This window comes from Gossypium arboreum, chromosome 9 (genome assembly GCF_025698485.1).
Source record: "Gossypium arboreum isolate Shixiya-1 chromosome 9, ASM2569848v2, whole genome shotgun sequence".
NCBI classification, from domain to species: domain Eukaryota; kingdom Viridiplantae; phylum Streptophyta; class Magnoliopsida; order Malvales; family Malvaceae; genus Gossypium; species Gossypium arboreum.
In genome coordinates, this window is record NC_069078.1 from 82,597,655 (window position 1) to 82,623,705 (window position 26,051).

General features: G+C 32.6%; 4 protein-coding genes across 4 annotated transcripts; 1 reads left to right on the forward strand and 3 right to left on the reverse strand.

The window, feature by feature from the left end:
* Positions 1-9,797: 9,797 nt before the first annotated feature.
* On the reverse strand, positions 9,798-11,083 carry LOC108463608 (ethylene-responsive transcription factor ERF027-like). The gene has a single exon (XM_017763527.2). The coding sequence runs from the start codon at positions 10,975-10,977 to the stop codon at positions 10,312-10,314; it is 666 nt and encodes a 221-aa protein (XP_017619016.1). The 5' UTR covers positions 10,978-11,083; the 3' UTR covers positions 9,798-10,311.
* A 4,159-nt stretch (positions 11,084-15,242) lies between these two features.
* Positions 15,243-19,636, forward strand: LOC108464434 (protein IQ-DOMAIN 23-like). The gene is made up of 4 exons (XM_017764732.2): positions 15,243-15,811; positions 17,791-17,994; positions 18,461-18,538; positions 18,735-19,636. Exons 1-4 carry the CDS (start codon positions 15,461-15,463, stop codon positions 19,485-19,487), a joined length of 1,386 nt encoding a protein of 461 aa, XP_017620221.1. The 5' UTR covers positions 15,243-15,460; the 3' UTR covers positions 19,488-19,636.
* A 1,310-nt stretch (positions 19,637-20,946) lies between these two features.
* Positions 20,947-24,369, reverse strand: LOC108464491 (RHOMBOID-like protein 3). The gene is made up of 5 exons (XM_017764819.2): positions 23,391-24,369; positions 22,220-22,383; positions 21,877-22,040; positions 21,495-21,745; positions 20,947-21,318 (listed from the first exon to the last, which is right to left on the reverse strand). Exons 1-5 carry the CDS (start codon positions 23,708-23,710, stop codon positions 21,204-21,206), a joined length of 1,014 nt encoding a protein of 337 aa, XP_017620308.1. The 5' UTR covers positions 23,711-24,369; the 3' UTR covers positions 20,947-21,203.
* A 142-nt stretch (positions 24,370-24,511) lies between these two features.
* Positions 24,512-25,773, reverse strand: LOC108464492 (60S ribosomal protein L24-1). Its single transcript, XM_017764821.2, has 5 exons — positions 25,654-25,773; positions 25,375-25,450; positions 25,187-25,288; positions 24,914-25,062; positions 24,512-24,826 (listed from the first exon to the last, which is right to left on the reverse strand). The coding sequence occupies exons 1-5, from the start codon at positions 25,662-25,664 to the stop codon at positions 24,670-24,672; spliced, it is 495 nt and encodes a 164-aa protein (XP_017620310.1). The 5' UTR covers positions 25,665-25,773; the 3' UTR covers positions 24,512-24,669.
* Positions 25,774-26,051: the final 278 nt, after the last annotated feature.

Genomic DNA, 26,051 nt, shown 5'->3' on the forward strand with positions numbered 1-26,051 from the left:
TGTTGAATTGGATTAGTTGATGTGGATTGTTTTTGGTTTAAAATTGTAGGGAATGTTAGATATCTATAAATGAGTAATATTGAGTTAAAAAATTTAATTCGTAAACTCCGGTAATACCTCGTACCCTATTCCGGCAATGAATGCGGGTAGGGGGTATTACAGTATTTCTTCCTAGGATTCCAAAAACATCAAAATTACAAAAAAAAAAAACTAAATTAACTTACCAAATAACCTTCAAACTTCAAAACCCTAATTTTCCTTTTTCTTTTTCTTTCCTTTCTATTTCATTCCACCTTCCCTGTTCTTTCTTTTTTTTTCTATTTTATTTCTTTATTCTTTTATTATTATATTATATCATTATTATTATGTTTTAAATTATAAATATAATTTCTTATTTAATAAGTAAATACATATTTATACATACATTTGTATCAATCAAAATAATGCAAATGTACTTATATATACCACACACTTGTCACATGAGGCTTATTTGCTAATTTAATCCTTTGACTTTTCTATAGTTTTAATTAAGCCTTTACATTTTATTCAATTTAGTCTTTTCACTAAATTAACCTTAATTAAGCTAAACTTACTTAACTAAAATCTAATTAGTCTCTCACCTAACTTCGTGAATATTTCTAATAAATATTTACGAATCTAATTTTCAAAATCGAAGACCCGAAAATTCACTTTTCCGATGACCTAAAAATTTAGGTCATTACATGTGATCAACTTAGTCATAGCTCTATTGTTTTGGTTCAAAAGATTAGTAACAACAAATAGAATAAATTATTGTTTCTGAGTAGTTATAGGCATAGTTGTAATTGTTTTTGTAACTAATTTATTTGATTCAGTCTCTTGACATAATTTTTATTGATTTAATGTAATCCTTAAATTTAGTGTTGATTTATTCAATTTAGTTATTAAATTATTTTATATGATTTTTCTAGTGATTATAAATATACTTCAAATTAGAATTGAAAAGTTTATTTTAAAGTTGACCTATAATAGTACCTTGCAAATGGTTGGGGACAATTTCTCTTAAAATTATATTTTCCCTTGATTTTTCAAATGCTGAGTTGCAAACATTTGGTTCATGTTAATCGTACCCCGAAAAGGGTGGGAGTCTATTTATCTTAAAATGAATAATGTAGAAGCCCAAATTAGCCCGGGCCTTTTACAAAAAAATAAACCCAAACCAAATCAATTACAATAGCCCAATATAGGCCCAAAATCATTAAAACCTAAAGACCCAATTGGCCCATAACTTTAACTAATTTTCAGCAAAAACAAAGAAGAGTAAAACCCTAGCCTCATGCCTTCAGCCACCAGCCTCTTCACGCGCGCCACCACCGCTCGGGGTGCCAATCACCGGCCTTCCACGCGTCTGACACCACCTGCAACAAGAACAAACACAACAGCAAAAGAAAGCATGCGAATGATGGGGGAAGTAATAAACAAAAGGAACAAAAAAAAACATTGGCTTTAAAAGCCGAAATCTATCATTTGTAAAAAGGGGGGGGGAATTTTTTCTATGAATACAAAGGATTTTTCTTTGTTTTAAACACTAGCAAAGCAAATACAAGAATGATTCAAAACATCAAAGCAGTAGAATAGCATCAAATCAAACTAAAACCTAAGGTGAATCTTCTATTTTTTATTTTTTATTTTTTTTCATTTTATTTTCGAAATCAGTTCTTCTGTATCTGTAAATACATAAAAATAAATAAAGGAATAATATTATAAAACGTAAAAAAAAAAATTACGGCCGACAGCCCCCCTTTCTCTCTCCCTTCTCTCTTCCTTCTCTCTTTTTTTTTCTTTCTCCCTCACCAAATGATTTTTTTTTTGTTAATTTTAGGCCTTATATAGCCCGCCAAAACGACGTCGTTTTGGGGCTGCTCTTTAGCCCCAAAACGGCGTCGTTTTGGCCTAACCCGTTTGTTGACCCGACCCGCTCTAAGGATCCGCATGTTTTTCATTGGAGGGACTAATTGCACTTTTAGCCCCTCCGCTTTTTCAAGCCTTTGCAATTAAGTTTTTTTTATTTAAAAATTTACCCCAAAAAGTTGTCGCGCTTTTCAATTTAGTCCTCACTGATATTTATGTTTTAATGGGAAGGAATATTTGCTATTTTAGTCCTCCTAGGTTATGCGCGTATGACATTTTGATCCTTTTTCTTTATTTCTTTTTAAAATTGCCCCAAAACTTAGTTTTTTTTCAAAATTTAGTCCTTTTTTAGATTTTAGTTTATTTTCGTAGTATTTTCGTTATTTTATTTCACTTTAAATATTATTTGATTATCATTTACAAATATTAGTGTATATTTTATTATATATGTATATATATACTCCTTATGTATGGTATTTTTTAACATTATTATATTTACCATTATACTTATTATATTTAATATATTATATTTTACTTTCCTTACCTTATTATTATGCCATATTTTCTTTTGTATTTTTATTATTATTGCTATTATTGTTATTATTATTATTATTATTATTATTATTATTATTATTATTATTATTATTATTTATTATATTTATATAATATTATTAATAGGTACTTTTAACATTATTATTTCTAATATGTAAATGCTATGTAAATATTTTAATACTATATTATGTATGTATTTTTCATTGCCATATTATGTATATATTTTAATGTTATGTGTACACTTTGTAATACTATTATTATGTATATATTTCAATACCATTAGTTATACATTTTTGTACTATTTCATATATATATTTTCTATATTATCCTTATTATTAGTATTAATATTAGTGTGTTTTATTATATGTATATATACTCTCAATATTATATTCTTATACTCTTAATACCATATTATTCTTATTATTTTCGCTATTATTACTTACTTTTAATATTATTGTTATTATTTACATATATATAAATATTTTCATGTACTTATTATAAATGTATCATTTTCTTATTTTGTTATGTACATACATTTTTTATTATATATGTATATGTCTATACTCTATTAGTTAGTTTTATATGCTAATTTATGTGTACATTTCTCATGCTATCTCATGTATATATATTTTATATAATCCTTATTATTGTTATTAATACTATTATTATATACGTGTATATGTATATATAGTAGTTTTCATCATTTCATTCCAATATTTTGTATTATTTGTTTCCTTTTTATATTATTATATATTGGTGTATATATTTCTTATGTGCATACATTTTCAATATTTATTTTATATATATGTAAATTTTATGTATATATTTTTAAATACTATATTGTATATGTATATATATATATTCTTAGTACTATATTACGTATATATTATATATATTTATTTTTACCCTATTATATTTATTATTGATATTAATACATTTATTTTATCATACGTATATATATATATACCTTTTAAATATTGTTTTATATATATATATATATATGTATATATTATGTAAATATTTTATTATTACTAGTTATATTTTTACTATCTTAGGTATATACTCCGAACATTATATATAGTTTACATACATACTCTTAATATCATGTGTATACATTCATTATTTCTATTTCATGTTTTATTCTAGTATTACATGTATCTTCATTGTTTGTAATATTATTGTCACACTTATATTTGCTTCAATATGCTTCTAGATCTGTCTTTTTGCTTATTTTTATTTATTAATTTGCTTTACATAGTTTCGAACATATTTATTCGTGTTTTTGTTTATTTCAATAAGCAAGGTTACGTGCCGATTTAAACACTATGTCATCGATTTCATCGCTATGTTGGGTGAATATCAATCGACTCGTGTTAAAACGGTATATCATTCTCAAAACAAAAATCAAAAAGATTGAAAATTCTTGTCTTTTCAAACGGATCACGATTTAATCTTATATTGAACTCGTATTTTTCAAAATGAAGAAAACAGGTGTTTATAATATACCAATTTTGGGCGTCGCGAGTGTGCTAATACCTTCCTCGCGCGTAACTGACTCCCTAACCCTAAATTTTCTCTGGATTTTAACGTAGACCTAAACTCAGCCTTTTATTTGTTTTAATAAGAGATCTAATAGGTGTCCAATCACACCTAGAAAAAAGGATCGGTGGCGACTCCCTGTTTATTTCAAAATCAAACGTCAAATTTTAAACTTTTTTCGATAAATCGCCACAATTAGCGACCAAGCTACGCTAAAATTTTTACGTCGCTACAAATAATAAAATAATAAAAATAAGTTTTATTAAATATTTTAAGAATCACAAATGGTTAATTCATCAAATCCTCGGGGTTTATTTTTCTTTAAAAATAGCAGTAAATTCAAGTTTTGTTATTCCTCAAATTATACCTCGTAGATGGTTGAGGTCTATTTTATTAAAATAAAATTGTTTTAAAATACGATTTTGGGTAAAATATAAATTGGTAAATTATGGTTTAGGATAATTTAATCAAAATTTTAAGAGACGAATATAGTACTATTCTTCAATACTAATATGGTATTATTCTTTAGGATAGACATTGTAGTGGTGTTAATCCATTCGTCTGGACTCAAATCTGGTATAACATAGCTAGATTCGACTTTTTTTAAAAAGATTTTTTTAACTTTAAATTCAGCAAATATTATTAACAAATGGTTAAGTGTAATGGTAAGACACATTAAACTTTTAATAAGAGAACACAAATTCGAATCTTGAAGTCAACATTGTTGAGAGGAACAATCTTAAACCTCAGGCTATAAATTACAGAAATACAGAATACTAAAAAAAAAATTGAACTTAAAATAAATCATAGTTGAATAGACTTAAGGTCAGTTTAAATACAAAAAAATTATTTAATATTTTTGTCTCCAAAACAATTTTGAAAATTTTAAAACACCCTATTTTAATCATATTTAATAGGTGACTAATCACACTAACTTAAAAATAATTAGTGACATCTCTACTTAGAATATTTTTGTGCCCAGCATGTCTGAAATTATTTTTCGAGAAATTATAGGCTGCCTAAATACACGGACTATTATCCAGCATAGATTTTTTTTTATTTTAAATTGTTTTATTAGATTTAAAATTTATATTTAAGAGTTTGAAGTTTTGGGACTAAATTAATATTTTAGATTTTTTACATATTAAAAAAATTTTAAAAATTAAAGTAGTTATTATAGTAATAATGAACGGCTCACATTTATCCGTAAGTCTACGGACTCTGAGCTAAGTCCATCCCTTATTTTTCAGCACGTCATGGCAAGTGGTACTCAATTACGTGGGGCATATAGGATCTACATAACTACATGTAAAAGGAAGTCCACCTACTTCCTATTGACACGTGGACATCTATCAATTTTCTCTTCTTCCTCTTTTTTGCATTTTAAAAAATGATTTAATTTCATTTTTAGTCCTTCTATTATGCTTAAATTTGAAATTTAATCCTAGTTCTTTAATTTCTAATATAATCCAATCCTATATATTTTCATAATTTTATTAGTTAGCCCAAATAGTTAAATTTTTATTAAAATATTATTTAGTTATATATAATTTGAATATTTTAAGGGTCATTTTTTGGGTTTGCCTTACCTTTTTTACATTATGAGACAATGGTCAAATCTCAATTTTGGCCCTTATACCATGCTAAAACTAGGATATAATCCACATACTTTATTTTTGACATAATTTGGTACTTCTACTTTTATAATTTCATTAATTAGTCTAAAAGTTAATATTGTTAACTATTTCAATTACAATGTTGTCATTTTTTAAGAAAACTATTCTAATAAAAATTATTCTAACATGACATGTTCGAATGCTTATTTTAAGAACAAAAATTCACATAAAGCATTTTCAACGTATTTTTTATTACATCATTACTAAGTAATTTTTGTTTAATTTTAAAATTTCACACCATTGAATTTAGCTAAATAATTTAAGGGGTTAATAACTTACCTAAATTCTTAATATTGAAAAGTAGAGAAATTAAATTTCTAGAAAAATTGAGACTAAATTTCAAATGTACAAAGTGTATAGGGACTTAGATTATATTTTAACATTCAAATATTTACTTCATAATTTAATACAAATAAATAATCAACTCATTTCAAAATGTCACACCAGTGGAATTTTAACAGTGACAACAAGACCTAAATTTTTAAATCCAAAAGTAGAGACTCTAAATCTTTAAAAATAAAAATAGCAATAGAGTATATTTTAACCTTAAAATATTTATTCCAAAATTTTACACAAATAAATAATCAACCTAACGTAAAGCGTGAAAATCATACTAATTAAGATTAAAAGTTAGGACCATAATGAAAGCTCGGGTTCTTGTGAATTAAACATAATGGAGATTAAAGCTTCCTAATAAAATTTTAAATTTTGGATGGAGACTTTATAATAATTTACTTCCTACTAAGGCTAACTCATAGGGGTGTTCTTTTGAATGGGACGTCCAGGTTATGTTTTCAAATGGTTGAGAGTGATGTACAGGTTTTGCCCAAGTGATCAAGAGGTTGTTCATGATAATTGCTTTACTACTTTCTCTAGCTTCCAGCTCTTGCCGTTAACTTAATTCGTAATATTATTCTAGATGGGGATTGTGACACTCTAGGATGTATGTAATGATTTGTTGGAGAATTTGGTACATTCGGACCTTTTTTACCATGCTAATAGGTTACCAGAGTTTACTTTATGTGGAGCGTTGGTGCAGGGACTTTTTAGATGATTGACTTACTGTCAATGAGCTAACCACATTCGGCATTGAACAACATGCCTTTGGCAGCTCGCTGGACACGACCTTCAACTGAGGCTATGAATATGCTTGTTGATGCGACATTGGATAGGCTAATAATGCTGCTGGTTTTGGGGCTATATTACAGGATGGTGGTGGTAATTTTTTGGCTGCTAGGACGTGGAGATCTGATGAGGTAATTTTCAGTTCTCATAAATATACATAACTTAATTTTGACCCTCCCAAAAATAATTTCTAGCTTCAACCCTGGCCCTAGGAGGGTGCCGTTGACCTTAGAGTAGTTGCTGCTTTATTTTCCATCTCCCCACCTCCCTCCCTCTCTTTTCCTCTCGTTTTTCTTTTTCTTCTGTTTTCCTTTTATGTTTGCTCCGACCTTGAGATGGGGTTTCTTGCGGATGTTGGCCTGAGTGGCGGCTCCTCTTGTGAGTGTGTGTCTTCCCAAATATCCTCCAGCAGTTGACCATTGCTCTTTTGTTGGTGGGCCTCTCCTTGCCCCCAATGGTCTCATGGGTATCTCCTTTGGTTGCTTTGGAGCTTTCCTCCTTTTTTGCTCTTGGGTCTCGAGTTTTCTTCCAACAAGATCTTCTCATGTACTTTGTTGTACTCCATTAATGTGCCCCTTTTGAACTTGTTGTCTTTAGTGTTAAATCTCCAAATCTTGGGGTTGAAGGTCGCTGCATCTTGTGTTTAGTTTTGGTCTTGCTCTAATCTTTATTCAATTGCATGGTGATGTCCGTATCACTTTTTGGATCTCAACTCGGCTATGTCTCCTTCCTTTGAGATGTTTGGGTTGTGGGTGATACAGTGTTCTCCGGTTGCTTAGGGCTTGGAGGCCATCCCTCTTGCTCCCTATAGTGTGGTAGGTTGTCTTTGTCATCAAGGTCAAGGCTTGTTTGGCCCTTGTGTTGATTGTCCACGTCAGAAGTCTGGAGACTGATTATTACTTTTCATTTGTCGTTAGTGATTTTGTCGTTATCCTTAGCCTTGTTATTTTCGTGGCAACCAAACACCTCCCCTGGGATTGAGTCAAACATCAGCACGTGTATTATTATAAACCCAAAGATCTGAACCTGGACCATCGACTTCTCTTTGACGTAATCTTCAATCGACACTTGGCTTTTCTTTTATATTTTTATTACTTTTAATTAATTTATAACCATATTCTTCAATGGTATATTTTATATTGCGTAAACGTCTCTTCAAAGATATTATTGGAAATAGACTTTCGTTAACATGATGATTAAGGTGTTAAATACTTAATTATTTCAAGTGTAACTTAAATTAGAATTGTATTGTTGTTAGATATTATTAGAAATGCACATAGATGCTCCCATACTATGCTTTTATGTAATTCGTAAAATACAAAATATGTTATTTATACTTTAAAACTTTAAATCCATTAATATTCTTTTATTTTATAAATAATTTTAAAAATTATCATGTATCTATTTTATTTAAATATTTTTTTAAATTATACAACACCCCTATATAATATTTATTATTAATATATTTATTAAAAGTCCACATAAAATTAATTAATTTTTGATTGCAATGGTAAAATTAATTGTTTATGATGAATAGTGTTTTGGGTTCAAATATTATTATGATCAAATTTTTATTTATTATATAAAAGGAAAAAATACTCTCATAAAATATAACTTAATTTGTATATGAGTGAGTATTTTAGTAATTTCAATTGGTGTTTAGTTGACTTATGATACCAACTCAGTGAATTAAAACAAGTATACTAAACTATGACACACCCATGATGTTGTGAAAAAATTATTTAACAAATATAATTATAAAAAAGGATGAGTATTTGATATACTAGTAGTGCATTTTTTTTATTCCACAAATAGCTTTAAAAATTGGCATGTGTCTCTCTTTTCTTAAATATTTTACTATACCCTATAGGACATTTGTCAACCCATTGACCTTACTTGTGAAGTTTAAAAATTCTACATGTAGTACACTACATGTTACTTTTGAATATCAACTTTTTTTAAAAATTCCACATGTAGTACACTCTCAACCAATGTTAGTATATATTAACTTTGCAACAATATAATTTTCCTTTTGAATTACTTTTAGGAAATGAGATTTTTTTAATAATTATAGAAAAGTAAATGTTACTTTTGAGACTAAATTATTTTTTTCTTATATATTTTCATTATTTTTATATAATACTTTTTTACTTATCAAAATTTTAAAAAAATATTTAATTTTAAATTTATTTTAGGTACTATCAGATTAAATTTTAATTTACATACTAATTAAAATACATATTAAATTTTTAAAATTTATTTTGTTTAATTATATATATTGTTTTTAAGAGAAATTCATTATTTATTTTATAAAAATAAGTAAATAAATATTATTTTTAAAAATTGATTGAATTAGATATTTGTTAATGTCATAGGGACTTTTACTAAAAATAGATATCATTGAAAATTTTAAAGTTCATAAAATTTGGATTTTATGTAATGGGAATATCACATTTTAGTGAAGCAAACGTATTAATGTATTTTTGAATGCATGTTAAATGTTGTAAAACAGGAAGAAGAGAAACTAAAAGAGAGGACCCAAATCTTATTCATTAGTAATACATTTGTATCCTACTTCAAGAAGCGTTTTTAGGTAAGATCATACTTAAATCATCATTCTCTATCCCTCAATTAAATAAACAAATTGCAAGAAAATGAGCTCCCCTTCTTTATAGTTTATCATCCAAAATTCATTTGTGAGAAATATATTTTACCACATCAGCTTAAAAAGAAGGAAAAAAAACAATCTTCCTTAATCCTATTAAGCAAGAATTTTGACATTATGTAGCCATGCCCTTCAAGACTCAACTTTCTTTCTAAGCTAATAAGATATTTTCCTGATCTGCCCTAACTCGTTTTTCAATTAAAGGGATTAATCTTTTTTTAAGGTGAAGTCGATCGTTTTGTGGGTTTGTAGTCGAACGCTACAATCTATACCAAGCAAAGGATGAAGTTGCATTAAAGTTGAAAAAAATGAGGGAACTTAAATTAGCATACATCCCACCAGGACACTGATTTTGAATGAAGAAAGATTTCACCGTTAAAAGGATCAAAGCATCTTATATATTTCCGATTTTTTCATTCTTTACCGAAAGGCTGGAATCGAGCATCAAATCCCAGTCTCACAACTTTTTTCTCCAATACGCTATGAACCCAGTTATTCAACTATCAAGTAGGACTGATAGTGTTCCCAAAATTTCCCAATTTTCTTTTGTCATCTCATGACTTTAGCTTAGAAAACTAGGCTTTTTTCAAGGCATTAGGCATATAATATAAAAGGTGAAGGCTTTCTAATATTGGAAATTGGCTGCGAAATTAAGTTAGTCTCTCTTTAGTTTAATTTACCTCAAGCAAACTTTAACTAGCAATACTCAGGAATGCATACAGATACAGGGCATGACAGAAACACCCCAAAAGAGATCAAAAAGGACAAATACCTTCACATTTGTGATCATCTCATCTACTTTTTCAATCACATTTCTTATTTTGTACTTTCTGCTATCCATTTCTTAGTAAATTTAGAGACCCTTTAAGGGTAAGTCCATAGGCTTTCCATATCTGAAATCTCTGGTGAATCATCTGAAGCGAGTGAGTTGATCCTGGGAGGGGTTACGAGCATTCCTCCTGCCATGTCCACCATCAAATTGGGAAAGTTTAAAAGCTCTTCCTCGTCAATATATTCCTGACCTGAACCAGACTCCATGCAAGTGCTAAACGTCGAAGCGGTACCCTCATTTTGAAGGTTGCCTTGATCCTGTTTTGATGACCCCGTATCTGGCATGGGTAGCCTGGAAGCGGCAGCACTAGCAGCAGCCGCTCGAATCTCGGCTGCGGATGTAGAAGCCACTTTTGGATACGAAAGAATCATATCCGGAAAGTTCAAATCCGTGTCGGGACCTTTTAGAGCAATAGCAGCCACGTCATACGCGGTGGCTGCCATTTCAGGAGTGGGGTACGTTCCGAGCCATATACGCGTGGTTTTACGAGGCTCTCGTATTTCAGATACCCATTTGCCGCTCCTGCTTCGTATTCCCCGATAACTAGAATGCCTTCCGGAACCAGGCCAGCTATATTGAACAGGACTTGGCGTCGGGATGGAAGGTAGGCTGCTGTGATTTGGCAACTGCACAAGATAGAGCGTAGAGTCGGGGATTTGAGGGGTTGGTGGGTTCTCGTCGGGGGACAAATTGGCCATATTTGTGATTCTACGTATGCGTGCATGTATGTATGCGTAGTAGGTAGAGTGAGTGAAAGAAGGGTTAAGGGTTTGGAAGCAGATGGGTTGGATTTTATAGGGGGTGGGGAAGCTTATAAGGCGTGGAGAAATCGCGGTCACTTTTTGGATGAGATGGTGAGACCGAGATAGAGGTTTAACAGCCTACACGTATTGTGCGCAAAAACTTTGAAAAATGAATTTTTAAAAGATTAAATTGAATTTTTATAATTTTAAGGGAGGTCAAAGTAAAATTTTACTTTTATTAATTTAAAATTTTAAAAAAATTTAAAGGACCTAAATGAAAATTTCCCATTTTAGGGGGGCCAGGGCACATGCCTGCCCCCCTGGTTTCGCCCCTGCCTGTTCGTCCTCTCCATGTCCCCTCTAATTATATATGACTAGATTTTGGAGAATTTTTCTTTTGAATTTACAATTATAATTATAATCCTAATCCTACTCATTTTATCTAATAATTCACAAAACCAGTTATAAACTATTTCACAATATATATTTTTTAAAATTGTAATTAAATAATTATTTTATCTATTTCAAAATTTTCATTTATTACTAACTCAACACGACAATTTTCATATAAGTGTTTTTTTTGTTACTTTTTCAAAAGTTTTTGGAACCCAAACAGTTTTTACGTGTGGAAAAGCACTCTTGCAATTAAATAATATTTTTAGCCCTTATTCTTAATCCAATGTATTTTACCTAATATTTATATTTATTATACAATTATTTTCTTATTAAAATTTATTTCAAATATAAAACATTACATATTTAAATTTGTAATGGCTATATTATAATATTTAATATATAATTTATATATTAAATTAAGCTTTAAATTAATTACTTGAAAATATTTAAAATTATATTTACTATATCAAAATATTATTATTTTTATGTTGTTACTAAATTATCATATTAATAATGAATTTGAACATTATTTAAATATATATATTTATTTCATAATATGTCTAAAATAAATATTTTATCTTAAATCAAAATTTTAAAATCAATAAAAAACTAACATATAGTAGGTTACTTGTATCATTAATAATTCTAGATGAAAACAATTGGGACTATGATATACTCCTATTTTTAAAGTAAATATTGAAGTTTGGTTTACATGACACAAAAGCACATTATGTAAGACACATTTTTAAAAATCATGTTCAAATCATGATGGTCGGATCCAAACAACAATAAACATAAAAATTGTTGGAATTCATTGTTAAAAAATATTTTTAAAATTTATTAATTAAAAAACTTGCAAAATTTTTGTTACCATTCTCACTTTTTTTTTTCTCACATTCACAAGATATTTGTGTTCTCTCAATTTCATTAATTAATTTAAGGAATTTCTTTTCATTGTTTATATTAGATTAATTCAATTTAAGTTAATTTCATAAATTACTTAAGGTATATTAAATTAAGTGAAACCCCAAGCTCAAACGGGCTGAATTGACGTTCTAAAGGAGTAAGAGTAAATGCGAGCAGTTGGGTTGCAAAATTAACAATGTGAATTGATGGACTAAAGCCAGTATGGGGATGGCAAAAACAACCCAGACCCCATCGGTCCAATTCTAAGGTCCTTTTTTTTCTTCCTCAAATCCTGTTTTGGTATAATTATTAGTTTAAAATATATGATTATAAAAATTGTATTAATATTTATTCTAACTTAAAAGCAATTGATAGTGCCATTAATAATAATTTGAAAATAGTGTCATAATTTGTGAAATCTTTCTTGCTTCGACTTTTACATATTTGTGTATATATATATTAATTCCCGACAAATTTTCTACTTGACCTTTGGTGTTTAGGCCATTGGGCAAGAGAAATTCATGTTAATGTGATCATTTGTGAAGTATATACAATTTGATTGACATCTAGAGAAATTGAATGTCATCATAGATGAAGAACTGTTATCACTAACGAACAAAGTACAGTCTCCTGTGCTTTTCTTCTCCCTCCAGCCTCATGTCTCACAATTCATTTTCATATTCCAAACTTTGGCTCCAATCATATCCCAGATTCTCCTTCCAAAGCCACCTCGTTATTTTTTCAACCAACAATTGTTCCCTTATAGGTGACTCTACAATATGTTTCTATACAAAATTTATTAGTTTTGTACGTTATGATCTAAGGGCAAATATGTAAAACGTGATTTATCAGCCAGATTAAAACAAACAACTCTACCCTTGCAATCAATTGAAAAAAGTGATGTTGACAGTATATAACATCATGAAGCATGCCCCAGTCATGGTAAATGTAAGTCCATTCTCTGCTTGGTCTAATATAAGCTAGATGATCATAGGAACCAAACATAACCATGATTGTTTAATCGTCAGGACTCGATGTTGGGTTGGCAATAAGTACAACCTTGCAAATGTGATAATCATAGTTTGGAACCAAGAAACTATAGGGGATTGAAGTTTTAGTAAAGAAAGAATAATGTAAGTATTTAGATTAGAACTGATTTGTCTGTTGGAGACCAAATACAATGGATTGAGTAAATGAAGAGCTAAATCCTCATCCACAATGACCAACTATCCGTGGAAAGAGCCAACAAATCGATCGGCATGAGATATTTGGAATCGGAGTGGAAGAAACTTGTTATCTTTGATGCTATATAGTTAGGGAGCTTTGGAGACATGTAGTCGATGTTCTCCATTGCAGCACTATGCCACGCCACCAAATCGTAAATTGTCCGACATTGAAACTAACTTTTATAATATCAAATCAACAAACTTCCTAAGTAGAATTGCCTAATTTGCATCCAAATTACAAAACCAGTAGCTACAAATTTAAGAATATATGTATTAAATATTGCAACTCACCTGAATCCATATTTAGTTATTGTAGAGAGAATTTGGTATTGTGTTAGCAACTTAAATTGTTAATTATGAGTTATAAATATGTATATATATAAATTGGAAACGCTATAGTAATTAGATTTGAACACAATATTCTATTAAATTAAAATTCCTAAAACCCAACCCTGAAACCCAAAATTCAATTAGATCTAAAACCCTATTGCATCACGTATGAATATTTTAAATTTAAAAACATTTTTTCCCTTTGGATCTAATATTTAATAAATAACTTTTTAAAGTTTTGAAATAGAATTTTGTTTAGAACTCCACGCAGACACCGTATTGGTGGGGTAATTCACCAAAAATCGTGTTTCGCATTTAAAATTAAATGGCGACCACCACCGAAACAGCCACATCTCCCTCGTCTTTTTGCTAATCCTGTTCTGGTTTTGGTTATCATCCTAATGAACCTTAATCTAATTTTTCTATTTTTACTTTTCTCTTTCCTCATCATAATACCTAAATTCATCCCTCTTAACCCTCTTAACTTTTTTAATGTCTTATCCGATTTGTAATCATTCATTTGATTTTTGCTAATATTTTTAAACTATAATTAATATTGTTAATATTTGTACTTAATAAAATAACATTATTTACCTAAATACTGTGTTAATTTTGTTAGCTGTCTTTTACCTTTGTAGTCCTTTTATGTATTAATTAGATATAAAAGTGATATTTAGCCCTTAAATTTGATTATTTTTTCATTTCCATTTCTGAATTTTTTCTTTTGTACACTTGACGGTGTAATTTTTTAATTTTAATAAAATTTATTTTTAAAATTATATATATAATTTTTAAACAATTTTATTATAAGTTTTGATTATATCTATTATTTTTAACACAATACTTATAATTATTTATAACCCTTTTCCAACTCATAATTAAGAGGATAATACGCTTCATCACAATCTAACCCACATATTCCTGTATTGAAAACGCTTCAGCACAGTCTAACCCATATCTTCCTATATTGACATTTGACAATAATAACCATGCCAATCAATTAAGACTTAATCAACTATAAATTTTAAGTGAAGACTATAAATTTTAAGTGAAGACGTGACATAATTTTAAAGTATAGTGCTATCACACTTTAATAAACTTTAAAGTGGGGACCAAATTAAAAAAAAAAACTAAATTTCGAAATTAACGTGAAGGAAAAGAATTTTAGAAATCAAATTAAAATAAATTAGGCTAAAATTTATTTTATCTCAATTAATTAACATTAAAAATTGATCTCAGAAACAAGCGAACAGTACAGAACCCGAATTAAATTTAAAATTTTAATTTTTGGCTGAGTCAATGCTTCGTCCAAAGGAATGGAAGAATAAGGATGGTGAAAATATAGTTAAAATATGGAAAAGGCGCGTGTCTTACAGATCCCTGGAGGAGCGTATGGTTAGTGTATTTTAGAAATGTGGATCATTGTGTACAAAATCCAAGTCTCTCCTTCACCTCCCTCACTCGTTTCTCATACACTTTTAACGCTCAACCATCTCCTGCCTCCTTTTACTCAAAGAAAAAAAAAAAACATCCCCATAATCCATGGCTTAAGTGCACGTGTAGTATACAGGCAATGAACCATGGGTCTTTTCCGGCGACTCTTTGGAGCCAAAAAGTCCGACAAAACCCGATCCGATAAAGAACGGAGGCGTTGGAGCTTTGCTAGATCTTCCAATCCCACGTCTTCAACTTCCCATATAGATCATGCTCTTACTACTGCTCCATGCAGTGACACCTTGGATGCCAGCAAGCACGCAATAGCAGTAGCAGCCGCCACTGCTGCTGTAGCTGAGGCTGCTCTCGCAGCTGCGCATGCGGCTGCTGAGGTTGTTAGACTGACAAGTGGTGGTGGTGGCCCCGCTGGGAACAACCGACGACTCGTACAGGAGGTAGCGGCTGTTAGGATACAGTCCGCTTTTCGAGGTTATCTGGTTAGTATTTTCTTCCTTTTTACCTTCACATCATTTCTTCCTAGCCATTTCCCATTTTCTACGTTAGTCAATAGTTTTGACTTTTTCTCTGCTTTCTTTCCGCTTATTCAATTCAACAATGCAAACTGGAAACAAAAATTAAAATACCCTTTCATGGTTAAGAAGATTGAATAAGAGACTTAGAGATTGAGAGTGTGATTTGTTTGTTAAATTCAAAGAAAGAATGTTGTTTAAAATTATATTAGTATATAGTGTTGAAGCTTTTAACCGTGAATGGTCCCAGAAGCAGAAAGAAAGGTGTGCCGACACCGAAAGATAAGTCATTTCGCCATCAGGATTTCACTAGGCGACCGTTTATCTTTTATCTTCTACTTCCCATCTTCACTGTCTAATTTTGTCTTCTACTTCACACTCCGACGAAACAAACTCACGACCCTTCCACGCGCGTGCTTTCTAGTATTTTTTTGGGGGGTATGGCCTATGGGGGGCAGCTGAATGGGGTGTCATCAATGCCTCAAATGGCTTTAGCTTCTTCTTCTCTCTTACCTACCAGAAATACAAAAAATAGAAAGTGGGTTTTCTTTCATTTATTTTTTAAGCAAAGGAATGAACCCATGAAGTGATGGGATATAAAGAGGCTGAGTTGTAGAATGTGTGACTTGTTTGGCAAAATTCACATTCCTTTTTCTTTGTCTCTAACCCTGTTAAAATGAAGTTGCAATCAAGACTTAATAGTTCAGTAGAGTGAAACATAAACAAATTTTTTTAAGGAGAGAAATAGGTTAACTAATTATGGTGAACATTTGCCATATCTGCAGCAAAGAAAGCCAGAATCTGAAAATAAAAACCATAATGATGCATTAACGCATCCTCTGTTTAAAATATCTGATTTGTATACAAAATTATTTCTACCCAAACGTTGTGTAGAAAATTGTGTCAAAACTGGTTTCTTGCTTTATGGGGCCTCTTTTGAAGGTAACATGCAAGTTTTACCTCATTTTAGTAAGGTAGCATGTTACAGCCAAGCTGCTGGGCCAACTTTATTCTTTCCATGGGACACTTAGATCATATTCTACCAGAACTGAATTAATTGTTCCAACTGGGAATCAGTATGACTTTATGACTGATTATTAGTTTTCTCCTGAAAGTTTTTTGATTTATTCCTCTCCTTTAATTTTATTTTACCAAGTTACCAAGCTTTATTCTGATTTGAACAATAAATAAAAGAGAACAGCATTGTTTTTATGCATTTCCCCGTTTGTCATGTAGGCTACATTTTGCTTGAAAAGCATATGTATGCATTCCCCAGTTGGTAGCATTTGTTATAAAAACTATTGTAACAGTTGATGCAAAGGTAAGTTGTTCTTTCAGGAAGTAGTGTAAAATTTCTGCAGTTTTGTGAACTTAGACACAATTGGTCAAACCATATATATTCTTGTGTCTTGATTTTCTTTCCTATTTGTACTGTTTCTTTACAATCTGTCCATCGAATTTGCCCGCCTTCCAGTTTGCTGGAGGATATTTTTAATTTGCGAAGGAGATGAGATGGGCACGCTACAAATGATTAATGGGCAAAGTTACTTGTGGAGATGGCTATTCATTAAACAATTTAATTAAACTTTTGTAAAGCTGAAGTCTTGATTAAAAATTTGGTATCTTTTAGTGTTATCTGTAGGTGGGGGAGATTGTTCTTTCTTTTGCCAGTTCCTCTTTTCTGTTGGGTTGTATGGTAGGTAATGATTGCATCTATGGGCCTCCCGCTTTTTGACTTCGTTGTCTATCTGTTACAAATCATTGTTTGCTGGAGCCTTTAACTTCTAAAAGGACTAAAGAAATGTCAGTGGATTTATTTTTCTTCTGTTAATTTCTAACAAGGATTACCATACAGTTAATTGGATAGGTATTGGATGGTTTTTGGTTTGTCTGATGTAATGGTGCTTGTTTGTTTTTTTGTGGACTTCTGCTGCCGCCTGGTCCAGGCACGGAGGGCACTGAGAGCTTTGAAAGCATTGGTGAAGCTTCAAGCGCTAGTGAGAGGCCACTTTGTAAGAAAGCAAACAGCAGACATGCTCAGACGCATGCAAACATTGGTCAAACTGCAAGATCGAGCCCGTTCTAGTCGTGCACATGTGACAAAGTCTCTGGATTCTGTCGTAAAGATGTCCAGGCTTCCGCGAAATGCTGTAAGCATACCTTTCTGCTCTTTTTTATGTTTAGGGATTGTTTTAATTTCTCTACCATTTATGGAAATGATGTAAAAAGTTCATGTTAGGCCAAAAGTACGGCTTTTGATATGCTTGCTATGAGCTCACATGATATGTTTCAAGCACTAATAGATTGAAATACTAAGGGACCACTTGCTTTGCCTAAAAGTTCTGATAACTTCTTGGAGGATTCAAAGTTCCGACCAAAGCCTCTCATATGTTCATAATATAAGTTAAGGTTAATTATGACCTAAAGATCGATTGTGGTCAAATGTAATATAGTTCCGGTCAAGGCAAAATTAACTGTGCTAGGCTGAATCTTTGTTTGAAAGGAAAGAAAAGCTTGGCATGCATTTTACTGCTGCATAACATGCAGCTGCTGTAGGGAGGAGCTAATCTGTTTGTTCGGTCTGCTAATGTCCATTTTTATATGTATTACTTGCAGGTCCATGCAACTTCCGGAAAAGATGAATGCCAACTTCGTGCTTATTGTACTAAATCTGATGGGCTCTCAATCCTAAAGGTATCACTTTATTGACAATTTGCCTTTGCAGATTCCCCTTTTTACATGCTCTGATATGGTTTACTACGTAATTCAAATTTAAAAGAAGATGAAGGTGATTCTAGGCAAATTTAAGTTCAAATCAACAAATTTGAATGGACCTCGGTATGAAATTGGGTGTTCAAATCCGTCTTGAATATTGCGTTTGTTCATGCAGAGATGTGGTTCAAATTCCAACTTTAGGAACATCATTGATCTAGAGAAAGCACGGATGGGTTCAAATTGGTTAGACCATTGGAGGGAGGAAAGTTTATGGAACAACCGTAGAGAAGCTCCACTTAGCCGTCGGCTTGCTGATGATGAGAAGAGTGACAAAATCCTTGAAGTAGATACTTGGAAACCTCACTTGAGCTCCCAACAGAGTCACAGGAATGTTAGGCCATCTCAGCATTTTTCAGCTTTGGATTATACCCAGAGCTTTACGGCATATGACTCCCCGAGAAAAGCATCAGGAAAAGCTTCAAATGCCATACCAAATATCTCTTCAGCAGAAGTTTTAACATTAAGCTCCATGAAATATCCTGGAGGGAAAGATGAAGCAGTTCTAAGAACAGCTGACAACAGCCCACAAGTGCATTCTGCATCATCTAGACCTGGAAGTAGTGCTAGGAGAAGCCCTTTTACACCCACAAGGAGTGAGTGCTCATGGGGGTATTTAAGTGGATATTCCGGTTACCCAAATTACATGGCGAATACTGAATCATCCCGGGCTAAGTATCGATCCCAGAGTGCTCCAAGGCAGAGGCTGGAGTTAGACAAATATGGTTCAACCCGAAGAACTTATCAGGGGTTGTGGGATTCAGGTACCAACTCAGAAAGAGATTTTCCTCATCATGTTGATTTTAGGTACAGGGCACATCCGACTTCCGATTGCTTGAATTGGCCTAGTAGTGCTAACCGAGGGGAATGATCGACGATCCTCCCTTCGCCTCTCCTATTTTCCTTTTCTTGTGTGTGATAGCAACCTTGTCTGCTAGAGTTGTAATTAGTTTACCATGATGTGAAAAACTTTGATCCTGCTTGATCAAATTTAGCATTATTAATATTGAAAAAGAAAAATCTAGTATGATTGCCATTTTCTCCATCATAATGATAACAACGTAGTTATTAACTGTACTGAAATTATCATAGCAAAACAAAACAAAACAAAAGAGTTTCAGTTGGAGTTTTGTCTGTTTCCAACTGTGCATTCACGGAGGCTAAATCCATCAAACATGGTTTTGTCCTAGTGGTACAGTTTTGTCTGAAGCGGCTATCTAGGACGGTGATAGTGACAATGAACAGCCAACATTCTTTTATTAGCCATATAAGAAAAAAACGAAACCTTGGATTCCCACAACTGACAATCGATCCGACATGATGAATCATACAGTTTCTGGAACTATTGAGTAAAAATCTCGGGATCCATGCAAATCGGAATCTGATATCATATTATCATGGCATTTCCATGTTTGTCCTCTCATTTTCTTTTTCTTTTTCTTCTTCATGATTTGCTCTCTATACTTTTTGCTTCGCTAGTACCAAGTGTACATGAATTAGTCACTGCCGGTTATTATTATTATTATTTTTACTTCACAACATATGAATTTATGGTGATATAATCACATGGATCTAGTTCAAGATCACGTAATGATTAGAATCAGGAGAGTGGTTAAATGATCTTAATTAATCGCTCAGTTAGACAACGGAAAGTTGTTATTATTAAAAAGCAACGTCATGGTTACACACAGATTAACCAGTGCAACAATATTTCTTTCCCTCATTGTTAATATTGGTTAAAACTATTTTTATTTCCTTAACAAATATGTATCTTAGTTAAGATGTATATTCTGCACAAGAATCCTTGTCTTGTGCTTAGCGACGGCTAGAGGTATTGAAGTGGCCCATGAAAGCAACATCAAAGCTCCAAGTATGTTACGAAGTTATTATACCACATTGGGGTCATCCCAGCACAACACCATAGAGCTTGGCATCCTGAAAAAATAAAATCATGTAAAAGGTTACAGCATGGATTTTACTTTGGTGTGCACTAGATTTGCAATCAAACCTGTGAGGCTCGTCAGTCATAAATGCTGAATGTGAAACTGTCCGATTAAGCATACTGGCCGGTGGGTAGGACCAGACACATTGAATGAGTTACCCCAGGTTTGCCTACCTCGGTAAAAGCAATAAGCTGGACAACGAATCGCTTACCCCATCACACCACTACTTTCACCATTGTTGCCTGTTTTTTAATGTCTAGATTTAAGCTATTCTTTTTCAAATTTATTCCATTTAGATTGAGTTAATTGATAAATTAATTATTTAATTCACTGCTTGATTAGATCTGTTAATATAATTGTAACTCCAACTCCAAAAAAAAAAGAAAGTTGTCATATAAACATTTTCTTTTCAGCATAATATGCTGGGATATTTTTTTCCCTATGAGAGAATGGTTTCATCATATATACTCAGAATACATCAGTAAAGAGGTGTAAAAGCAATAGCAATAGCAGTCTTTGGATCTTTAAAGAAAGAAGAAAGCAAAGGCAGACAAAGCACCACTCACAATTATAAGCTATAGTTATGCATTTACAAATTGAATGTAGAAAGAAATCTCCAAATAGATTGGAAGCTTTATGCAGTGCTAGATCCCATTGCAATCCCATCTAGAAGTGGAGACACAGGATAGATAGCGACACCAACGGCAATGATCATTTCCATTTTCTCCCCGAAACAGCATTACCAATGCAACTGTCAATCTGCATTTAGCAACAACAGGAAGCAACTAAGTCGAGCATGTGACAATCAGATCAACTTGGCTATTGTAGGAACCCAGAATTTCAAAGTCATTAAGGTCACCAAACTACGATGATCATAAAACCATACGAATAAATAACAAAGAGAATCAATTATTTGAAACATGAATGGTACCTACCCTACGACTAGCAGCACCAAGGAAACCAACCACAGAACATATTGGTAAGGCTTGTACTTGGACTTAATAAGAGTACCAGCTGGAAGATTCTGGCGCTCTAACCACCCAAACTGAGGACGAGATAGTAGAACAAAGCCAAGGAGGAACCCAGTTGTGAAGCCACCGATATGAGCAAAGTTATCAACATGGGGCAAAATTCCTATTGCAAGGTTAATGGCAATGATGACCAGAAGAGTAAAAAAAGCTGCTGCCTGTCGAATATTAAGAGGGGAGCAAGCAAGACAAAGGTTATTAATAAGACCATTAGCACTAGGATATTGACATATATATATAAGCTATAAAATTCTATGATCATAGACATGGAAGAGATAATATTGCTCACCTTGTTTGTGTATATGGTCCAGTTGGTAATAAGTTCAGAAAGCATTGCACCAAGAAGCCCAAAAAGAGCACCAGAGGCACCAACAGAGATGTTGTTTCGGATAAATAGAGAAGAAACCACACTTGCGCCAAATCCTGACAAGAGATAAATAATTCCAACCCGCACTGCCACATTGAGAATTTGTAACAACAAATATCAGATCATCACATTATCTGAAACTTTAATCAACAGAGTTTAAGGGGATAACAAATGCGGTGCTTAAATCACAGCTGAAATTTGGCTCCATGTGTTGCATAAAGAGTATGAACAAGAAGATAAATTTCAAACAGAAGAAGAAACATACCAAACCCAAACTGTTGTTCAAGGCGTATACCAATGAAGGCCAGGCTCAGCATGTTGGCTAGAAGATGAATAACACCGGCATGCAGCCAAATGCAAGTAATAAGCCTCCATCCTTGATGTTTAACCACAACTTCGGTCCATTCAAGAGCTCCCAACTTCTTCAATCTTCCAAAATGAAAACATATCTTCATTTTAGAGGGCAATCCAACAATTGAGTAGCTACTTCCCAATTCCATCAATATCAGGAAAGAAATAATTTTATACCCTTGTGATTTTGCTACTTGCAAAATCATACATGCCTTTGTTACAATTCAACAGCTATCTCATCTATTTTCAACTTCTCCAATACGAGACAGACATTGAAGTAGGAAAGATTTGGACTTATAGGCTTAAGTAAAAACTAAACTTTTTTCCCATTTTTCTCTTCTCACTTTTGCTTTGCCAAGCAAGTGAAACACATACCCTATCTCTAACGCTTACACTTGAATCAGAGTAATATACTTCATATTGAAACCCTAATGATCCTAATTACAATGTCCAAACAACAACAATAATAGCAAGTTATAAATAAGCAACAGTCAAGTATAGAAGCATTTGACATGAAATAGTAAATTCACCAAATTTGACCAGAAAGTATTTTTCCACATACAATAGTCAAACACAGTAAGAGATTGCAAGTACACTTAAAGCAATTAGAATTTTATATTGGCAGCAAAAATTGGTGCGGAGAGCTGCAAAACCTACGAGTGTGTGTGTGTATTTGGTCTGAATATATATATTCACGACAAGACAGCCTTACACCGAGAATCCACAAATGAGACATTCTAATTCCAGAAACTGATCAATAAAAAATCCATGGAAAACAGAGACGACCTAGTCTCAAATCCAGACCCAGCAGTGAGATCTAAATTCCACAACTTTTAAAAAGAATGTTGAAATTTGATTGATATTATTTTAGGAAGAAGAAAGCAATTTCAGCAAAGCTCCAGCGACAACTCAATTTAGAAGACCAATAGAAAAATCAGGGGTAAGAAATGCTATAAAAGCTCTACCAAAGTTGACCCAAATTCAGAATCAAACTCACCTATAAACACATCTTCCAAGAAAAACGAAGGATAAAAGAAGAAGATAGGGTAAGCAGAAAGGAACATAAAAAGGAAGAAGTAAATTACGTGGAGGAAGAGGGACCAAAGAGAGGGTTCTCTCTCAAAGGCTCAAAAGAAAAGCGCCCAAGAAATCTGGCCACACACTTGCCGACAAGTCTCATATGCCTGTGCCCCGGACAATTGTTGACATACATAACAACAATAAAAACAGCAATATTAGCCACCACGATCATAGGCACCAACCACGATGTCCATTGCGAATCTGTATCTTCTATAACGTAAGCTGAAGAAGATGCATAAGCGCTGCTACTGTTCGTATTGTGGTTGCTATACCCGTTTCTCTTCACCCTTCCTCCCCTGTTCTCTATATCATCGTCCCCTGCCATTTTCACTTTCTCCTTGGAGAAAAAGAGATAAGAGTTGTGCTTTGTTGAAAAGAGGTTTAATGAGGAGTGGAACACTGATCTTTTGGGTTATGGTTTCTAACTGCAGCTGGCTGTTGTAAGACCGTGGGTCTTCTACGAGAGACGCATGATTGATTGCATTGGGTCATTTCTAGAAGGAAGTTAATTGGTTTTGGAGTTTGGTCTTTCCCACATGGGATGCCCGCCTCCACGTACGCCCACTACCTTTAGCTTAGCTTTGCTCGGTTTTTTTAAACCCGCACACGTTTTTCCTTCTTTTTCAGCTAACTGGGTATCGATGTTTTGAACTTATGGTTCCAAAATCATTATTATTAACATTAAATTACCCAAACACTTGATACAATTTAGATCCCAATATTTATATATATTTTAAATCTTTCCATTGTTTTTTAAAAGACGAAACAAAAAATAAAATTTGTCATACATGCATAATATGCATAGGAGTCAAAAGTTAGATAAGATAGGCATATATTCTTTTCGACGTTGATTAAGATAATGTTCGATTGTATGTCATATCATCCAACGCTGCATATAAAGCATCAAAAGAATAACCAACCTGGCCAACATTGTTATCTTCCTTAGCAAATCTATAATGACTCCCACCTTGCCAGAATCAGTGGCAATCAACAGCTACACTTAAAAAGTTGTACAACTTACAAGAATCATGACCACAGTATGGTTTAACCTGTCAATAAGAAAGATTCATAAAGATCTAACGTCCATGCCAAGTAAACAAATATTTCAACACACACACAAAATGAATTTAAGCTCAAGAAGATCCACAATCCTTTTCATTTCTCCATTTCAAACCAAAATCATTGAACATGGTGTAACAAGACTCAAAAAATAAATAATACAGGGCAACCATTTTCATTTCAAACAATACAAAATTGCTCAAAACTTCTTATAGTACCAAACAATCAGCGCTTCCCACCGCCACCGCCAAGCTTGGGGGCTTTTGTTGCAGCGGTCTTGGGCACATTACCCTTACTTTGAGTCTTTTGTTGCTTGGATATTATCTCAGCCTTTTTAGCCTTCTTTTCATCCTTAGTTTTCTTAATCCTCTCTTTAATTTCACTGCACAGCATATCATGTGATTCAACAAACAAACTTTGGCTAATCAATTTCCGTCACAATGTAATTTCAACAATACTTTAAACGTACCGCAGAGCAGCTTCCCGCGCAGCATCTCGGACTTCAGGTTTCTCACTTCTTCTCTTCTGAATCACCTCTAGTGTAGCACCAACAATGGACCTTGAGTAGGGCTTTTTCGTGGTGCGGCGCCTCTTCTTAACTGCTTCTGCTGCAATATCCTGCAGGCATTGACGGCAACCAAAACTTAGGGGGGAAAAAAACAAGAAATATCCACGCTCACTGCTAAAGAGAAGAGGGCTTAAACAGATAGATTTAAGAGTGAATAGAAAATAGAGCAGTTACCTTCTTATGCTGCTTTCTGTACATTGCAGTCCAAGTAAGCTTGGATGACTTGAGACGGTTGTGGAAGTACCTCTTGCATTTGGAGTTTGCAAAGAGGAACACCTGTCAATTATATTAAAAGTGATCCATACATGTAACTGAGGCAACCGATGTGTACTTCAATGGAAACCCAAAGTGGAAAGCTTTACCTGAGAATCTGAGCGAATAAATCTGATACCCTTACCAGGGTATATCTTGCCACCGCTGAAGCGGCATAGTTCAGTCCTGCCAACCCCATATTTACAAATCGTAAAGTATTAATAACTTGTAGTGTTAAGTTTAACCCAGCTAGCTAAAACTTACAAACACAAAATCAGTTGAGGAAAGAAACAGCCATTGATAGTTAGATTAAAAGAAATGGGAAAGAAAATGTGGTTTCATATTTAGTAAATGAAGAAATAAAAGAAACAAGCAGAGAGAAGACAAACTTGAGAACCATGGTGGCAAGACAGCCGCTCCTCTGAACTGAAGAAGTAGTTTTTGCGGGAAGATAAAAAAGAAAACCCTAGTTTTGCCTTTTAAATTTATTTTACAGTGGGCTTCCGGATAATGTAACCGTGTGAAATTCTCGGAAGGACGCAACGCAATGGAATTTGGGCTTTTGGGAAGCCCATCAGACTTTTTTTTTTAAATTGAAAAAAGAGATTTACAATCAACCCCAACACACCCAAATTTTGAGGTTTTAACCGTGTTTGTGGCATGTGCCGCACATGCCGCAACATTATCCTTTTCTTTCAAGTATTACTAATTTTGCCAATCACGATTAATTAGTATGAGATTTAAGGTTTAATTTTTATGTTTCTACACTTTTTTCACTATATCAAAG